This window comes from Nannobrachium achirus, assembly GCF_963921795.1.
Source record: "Nannobrachium achirus genome assembly, chromosome: 11".
NCBI lineage: Eukaryota > Metazoa > Chordata > Actinopteri > Myctophiformes > Myctophidae > Nannobrachium > Nannobrachium achirus.
The window spans coordinates 52,692,547-52,698,636 of record NC_137820.1 but is presented as its reverse complement, the minus strand read 5'-3'; the positions used below and the strand labels follow the sequence as shown (position 1 = coordinate 52,698,636).

The following is a 6,090-nucleotide window of genomic DNA, read 5'->3' as shown; positions in this document are numbered from 1 at the left end:
CCTACATCGGAGCTAGCTATGAGTTGGAGTGGATGTAAAGGGGGCGTGTCTGGGCATTCTACCTCCATCGGAGCTAGCTATGAGTTGGAGTGGATGTAAAGGGGGCGTGTCTGTGCTTGGAAGTGGGATGCGGCTCTAAGAAAAATGTAATAGTAGACTAGAGGTTCGCGGCCCTTTGGGCCGCTCACATCTAGAGTCCACGCCCGCTTTTTTTTTTTTTTTTAATTAAAAAAAAAAGTTAAAAAAAATTTTTTTGAAAAAAAAATATTTTTTTTGAAAAAAAAAAAAGTTTGTTGAAAAAAAAAAAGTTTTGGCCTAATTGTGTTATTATTGTTACTGTAATAGGCCTGCCAATGTTTTATTTTCATTATTTCAATGTTTTCATTTTAGCAACACACACACACACAGGGGGCGTGTATGGCCTTCTACCGACATCGGAGCTAGCTATGAGTTGAAGTGGATGTAAAGGGGCGTGTATGGCCTTGGAAGTGGGATGCGGCTCTAAGAAAAATGTAATAGTAGATTGGAAGGCAGAGGCCTCCTTCGCCTACACTCGTCTGTAATCTTTACAGCATGCTGATGCGACCAATCGGGAGAGTGTTTTTTACAGGTTGTTCAGTCCGATTGTATCAAAAAAGCAACTGGGTTAAGGCAGACCGAAGCTTGTGATTGGCTGCGCGGAGGTATAATGGGGTTTGCATTAAGTTTGTCTCCTCCTCCATCTGTTTGTCTGTGTCCCTTTATTCCCATTATGGAGATCTCTGTATCTGTCTGTGCTGCAGACACAGTGCCGGTTCCCCCTTTAATGCAAACCCCATTATACCTGTTGTCATAGGACCCGTTTTGACCATCTGTTTGAAAAAGCGACAGAGATCTCATATATGGGCATAAAATGGACGCAGATAAAAAGATATCTCCATATATGGCATATATGGGCATACAATGGACGCAGAATCACAAAGATCTCCATATACGGGCATAAAAGGGACACAGACAGACAGATACAGAGATCTCCATATATGGGCATAAAATGGACGCAGATAGACAGATATCTCCATATATGGGCATAAAATGGACCCAGAACTATAACTGCAGTGATCTCCATATATGGACATAAAATGGACGCCGACAGACAGACAGATACAGATATCTCCATCGGGCGGCCCAGCTTCTAGTAATAATAATTCTCAGAGATAGCTCTTTGAATTGTGATTGTAGAAAACTTATAATGGAAAAACATTTTCACATGGAGCACCATTGGCACCACATGTGAGTCATGTTATAGCCTATCCTACACATTTCTAATAAAGCAATATTACACAAGATGGTGTGCGTTATCATGATTATTGGCACGACAGTAGTCTCTCAAGAACAGACTAACTGATCTCCAGTTAAAGTCAAGTGAAAAGGACCTTTTCTTTGACGATGCTAGCCAGATTGGCACGGCAGTGTGATGCAGGGCCTCGTCCCTGACTGCTTTAGAGTGGGCTTTAAGCCTATACCAAAACAATCGTAAAAATCTATAATTTTGTTGTGTTTCCCAGTCTGAAAGCACGGAATTGGGATAAAGCCAGAGAGGCAGACAGATCAACGATTTCAGGCAGTACAGACAGCTATCAAAGTGAACAAAAAACAAACAAACAAGGAACACGTAGGTAAAAAGCTAGATGAAGTTTATTGATGTCATGATCAACATAATAGACCACAATAAAGTGAAGAGAAGGACCCACAGGATGAAACCATCTTGATTGACTGTGTGATTTTCCCTGGGCTGTCTCGTTCCCTGAAAACAGAAACATACAATTAGAAACATACAATTATTTTGGAAGCAACAATATATGCTCAAGTTTTATTATTGTTTAAACTGAAGACAACATCTGATACTTTCCTTAGTCTTTAATATATACAGAAAACAATATTTAAAGCTAGGCTCAATATATTATTTAGGTTTGCTTTTTGGTGTCACATTTTTTATTTAAGTTTCATCCATCTAATTCTCATTACACCATTTTTGGACCATATTAATAAATCACCTTAACAGCAAGAAGTTTTTTGGTTTTGTGTGTAAGTTTAAACACGTTACACAGTTCCTGCCAAAGCTCATCCTCATAGTGCTACTTTTAAGTGGTTTGAAAATTGGGAAGAAGAAGTCACTACAATTAGATACTGTAGGATCTTTGAAATAATGGAGGTTATTCACTCGCTACAATCTGCAAGATTTGTAGATTCATTGTGCTGATTGGCTGCAGCACAGCTGTGCAGCCTTGCCCCTGTGTTCTCCATCTTGCTATGATTTAACACAGCTGGAAAAAGTATGTCCCGGAAAGAGAATTGCCTTGAAACTGAGTTCTTATAACCAGTCCTGAGGGAAAAATATGTTGTAATAACTGATGCTGCATGACAATATGCTAACAACTTGAGAAAGACAGAGGGTAAAGGAGGCACAGTTGGGATTTGATCCCACATCTGTTTTGGGTATGGCTGTTAATGAGCAATGCAGGGGTTGTGTTATACCTCAGTGCTTAGCACTTGTACAGCCTGTTGAGCCTGTCGATGTCATTTCTGCTCATCTGAGAGGCTTTGCCAATCTCAATGTTCTGGTTGGGGATGGGCACCATGGTGGGCTGGTTGTTCTTAGAGAAGGCATACCTGGCATCACAAAGAACACACCATATATTCAGCTGAGTGCTAATGGAAGACAGGCAGAAGCAGTAGAATATACCATAGAGTGAACCGTATTCTGACAAGAAAACATAACCAACTTGTGGTACTGCATGACAGAGTTGTAGTCATAGGGTGTTCCCTGGTTCAGAGTGTTGATCTTGTTGAAGTTGTGCTGCATGCCTAGAAACAAAGATAATTCCTGATTAATAAATGGCTGCGCATCGTGTCGGCCACAGACAAATAGCAGAACTACAAGTTCACAACATGCCACAGTGAGACGTGCGTGCGTGCGTGTAGGTGTTAGTGTACCCAGGTGACCTGTGGTGGGGGCAGGTGGGGTGGTGAAATCAGTATTGTGAGAACATCAGCAGCTGTCTGTGTGTAGCTGTCTGTCTGTCTGTCTGTCTGTCTGTCTGCATGTCTCTGCGTCCGAGCTAATGTATATGTTTTGGGAGTAAGTTAAGGCATAAAAGACATTAATCTGACCAGACTGGACGTTCTGCAGGAGGACGCGGATGTGGTTGTCCCTGTCAGAGCGGGTCTGCTCATGGTTGAAGCCCAGGGCGTGGAGCAGCTCATGCTGCACGGTGTTGTGGTAGACGCAACCCTGACGGCTCAGGGACACCGTCTGGGCATTACCAGTACGACCCACGTAGGAGTAACACCTGCAACCGCCCAGAGAGAAAGGACATGTTCCAGAAAGTCCAGCAGAACTCTACAGGCATATTCTAAAACACTATACAGTATATCGTTGCTGTCGGGTGGAAACCTTGTAAGCCGAAAACATTGTTTTGAAATGGTGAAAATAGCCAATGGCTATATACTAGCTCACAACCTTGTAGATTTGCTATTTTCATGACTTTTGTAAGAGACCCTTGTATGATGAAGATGGGAAGTTGAAATATGAAGGAACAAGGTTTCCGCTTGACAGCAACGATAAACATCTACTGTATATCTAATGTACTTGTAGTTCAATATTTAGCATGACATTAAATACAGAGCACAGCAGCTGTTACATTTTATAATTCTGTCTTCCGAGAACTTTTGTTGCCCACAAACATTTTACAAGTAGCCTACAATATCTTGTTGCAGATTGCAGCTGCTGTCATTTTAAGGAATTATGCTTTCTTGTTTCCAGTGCATAAATGAAAATTAAATAGAGGTCAAAGGATGGATTCAAGTTTTATCTTATTATGAAAGTTTCCACTTTCAAATATGTTACTTGCAGCCAGTGATACCAACGTAGGATGGGCTATGAATTCAGGCGTAATCCTCACCCATTGAGGGACTGAATGTGGAGGTAGTCTCTCTGGTTGCTGCGCTTGACAAAGCGGATGCAGGAGAAGCTAGAGAAAGACTGAAGACCACGCTCAATGATCTGGAGCTCTCTGGAGGCTATCAGAACAGTATTGGGTCAGAACAAACAAAACATTGTATGGCTAAAGCCTTACAAAATCAAAACGTACGTATGATGAGACTATTACGTACAATACTGGTTCTTGATGATGTAAGGTACGTAGACCTTGCCGTCGGAGGACTTTCCCCACATGCAACCACGGGATGTGCAGGGATCAGCGTTCCTCTCATTCTCGTTCTCGTAAGCGATGTCATCCACAACGTAAGGCTCATCCTCGGTGTGCACTGTGGAGTTAACAGGGAGGACCTAAAGTTTACTTTGTTGTGTCCTGGTGTCGTGCACTGAAAATAGTAGATCTACAAGCTCACACTGTGTCGCGATCAGTGCCTTTAAATCACATGTAAAATGTTTTAGTGCCCAATCTGCCCATAAAGGAATAACATCATAATATAATAATAAATAAATAATAATTAATGTTGCCTCACCAACATCCTTGTTGGCCTTCCACAGCAGTTCAGAGACAGACAGCTCCTGGGTGACCTATGTTGAACAAATTGAAGCATTCATAATTTTGTTATACTAAAACCACACTACCAACCCCACTTAAAATAAATTATGTTGCTGCGTGTTTCTTCACATCCAATTTCATTGTGTCCTGTATGAATTCTCTCTCCGGATTGGATAAAATTTGTATGCCAAGCTGGAAATGCATTTACTGTTTACGAAGACTGGCAGACCCCTGTTACTGAACAAACACTCTATACTGTTGCAATGATTGCTATTGGAATATAGAGCTATTTAACACTTATACTAACAAATAATCACTTTACCACCTTTGAAATATTTTCTTTCATCTTTTAACTAAAATGACCTAGAACAATATAGAACTACAAGTAAAGTCATCTTCGTTTTGCTGTCATGTATTCTTTAATTTCAGAGTGATGTGGGGGGGAAAATCCACTGCAGCAGTTGGTCTACAGCAGATAAAATGTGTTTTCTGTTTGTACTCACCGAAAAGTTCAAACATGACAGCACAAAGCAGGGTAGAAAGAGAAAGTCACATGTTAGTATATGTTTACAACATGAAGACAGCACAGATGGTATCAAGTAAGAAGACACAAAAGGGCACTTGTTAATACTGACTAAAAAGAACAGACTCTCAAATGCAGAGAGGGTGCTGTTTTTCCCTTTTATTTGACGATGGTTAGCCAGATTGAATACTGACAAATGAAATATAGTTTAAAATCAAAGTTATAGGCCTACTTATAAAAAGATTAAAACACATTCACAAAGCACTGCCTTAGGTAAAAGAACATTGAATCTTCATCACACAAACCCCACACATTTCCTCACCTCTTCCTCGGCCCAGGCAGAGACAGCGAGCAGGGCCAGGAGACCCAGGACGTACTTGAGAGCAGCCATGTTAACAACCTGTAGGTGAACAGTGTCTGTACTGTACCAGCCGCTAAGCAGCTCCTTTTATACCTGTCATGCAACCCAAACATATACAATGTTGCATGTCTTCTGATAAGATGTACAGTGGAAACTAGCCCCATATAGAACGGGTGAGGTTCTATATGGGGCTAAGTGAAAACCTGCTGTCAATTCCCACATGGACTGGAGTAGACTGCACCAGGAGGGGACAGCTGTTTCTTGCACATACCCAGGATTATGATATAGTTTGTAGTCAAAGTCAGTGGTAAATTAAGCAATATGTTTCCCTCTGTTCACTGGTGTGGTTTTCTGACATGCAAATAAAAAGCCTGTTCTTGTAGAGCTTGACTTAACACAACTTACACAAGTTTAAATTGTTTATGTTACTGTCCCATTTTTGTACCTGTAGTTCCCCAATATATATATAACAAAAGATGCAATCAGAGGTGTGTGTGTGTGTGTGTGTGTGTGTGTGTGTGTGTGTGTGTGTGTGTGTGTGTGTGTGTGTGTGTGTGTGTGTGTGTGTGTGTGTGTGCGCGCGATTGATTGAAGACTTTATTAGAAGTTTGCATAGAAAAAGGTACAATTTCATGACGGTACAGTTCACTGGTACAAGGTCTACTAAAAGGAGATCC

General features: G+C 41.1%; 1 protein-coding gene across 1 annotated transcript; it reads right to left on the bottom strand.

Annotated features, from left to right (window-relative positions):
- Positions 1-2,512: 2,512 nt before the first annotated feature.
- Positions 2,513-5,458, bottom strand: LOC308293895 (high choriolytic enzyme 2-like). The gene is made up of 7 exons (XM_080736547.1): positions 5,375-5,458; positions 4,507-4,552; positions 4,153-4,305; positions 3,942-4,059; positions 3,151-3,329; positions 2,763-2,844; positions 2,513-2,649 (listed from the first exon to the last, which is right to left on the bottom strand). The coding sequence occupies exons 1-7, from the start codon at positions 5,441-5,443 to the stop codon at positions 2,523-2,525; spliced, it is 774 nt and encodes a 257-aa protein (XP_080592673.1). The 5' UTR covers positions 5,444-5,458; the 3' UTR covers positions 2,513-2,522.
- Between the last annotated feature and the right edge of the window lie 632 nt (positions 5,459-6,090).

Coding starts and splice junctions, on each gene's coding strand:
- LOC308293895 (XM_080736547.1), bottom strand. CDS start 5,443: ATGGCTGCTCTCAAGTACGTCCTGGGTCTCCTGGCCCTGCTCGCTGTC. Junction 4,553..5,374: donor CTGCCTGGGCCGAGGAAGAG/GTGAGGAAATGT, acceptor TAGGTCACCCAG/GAGCTGTCTGTCTCTGAACT. Junction 2,845..3,150: donor CCTGCAGAACGTCCAGTCTG/GTCAGATTAATG, acceptor CTTTGTTTCTAG/GCATGCAGCACAACTTCAAC.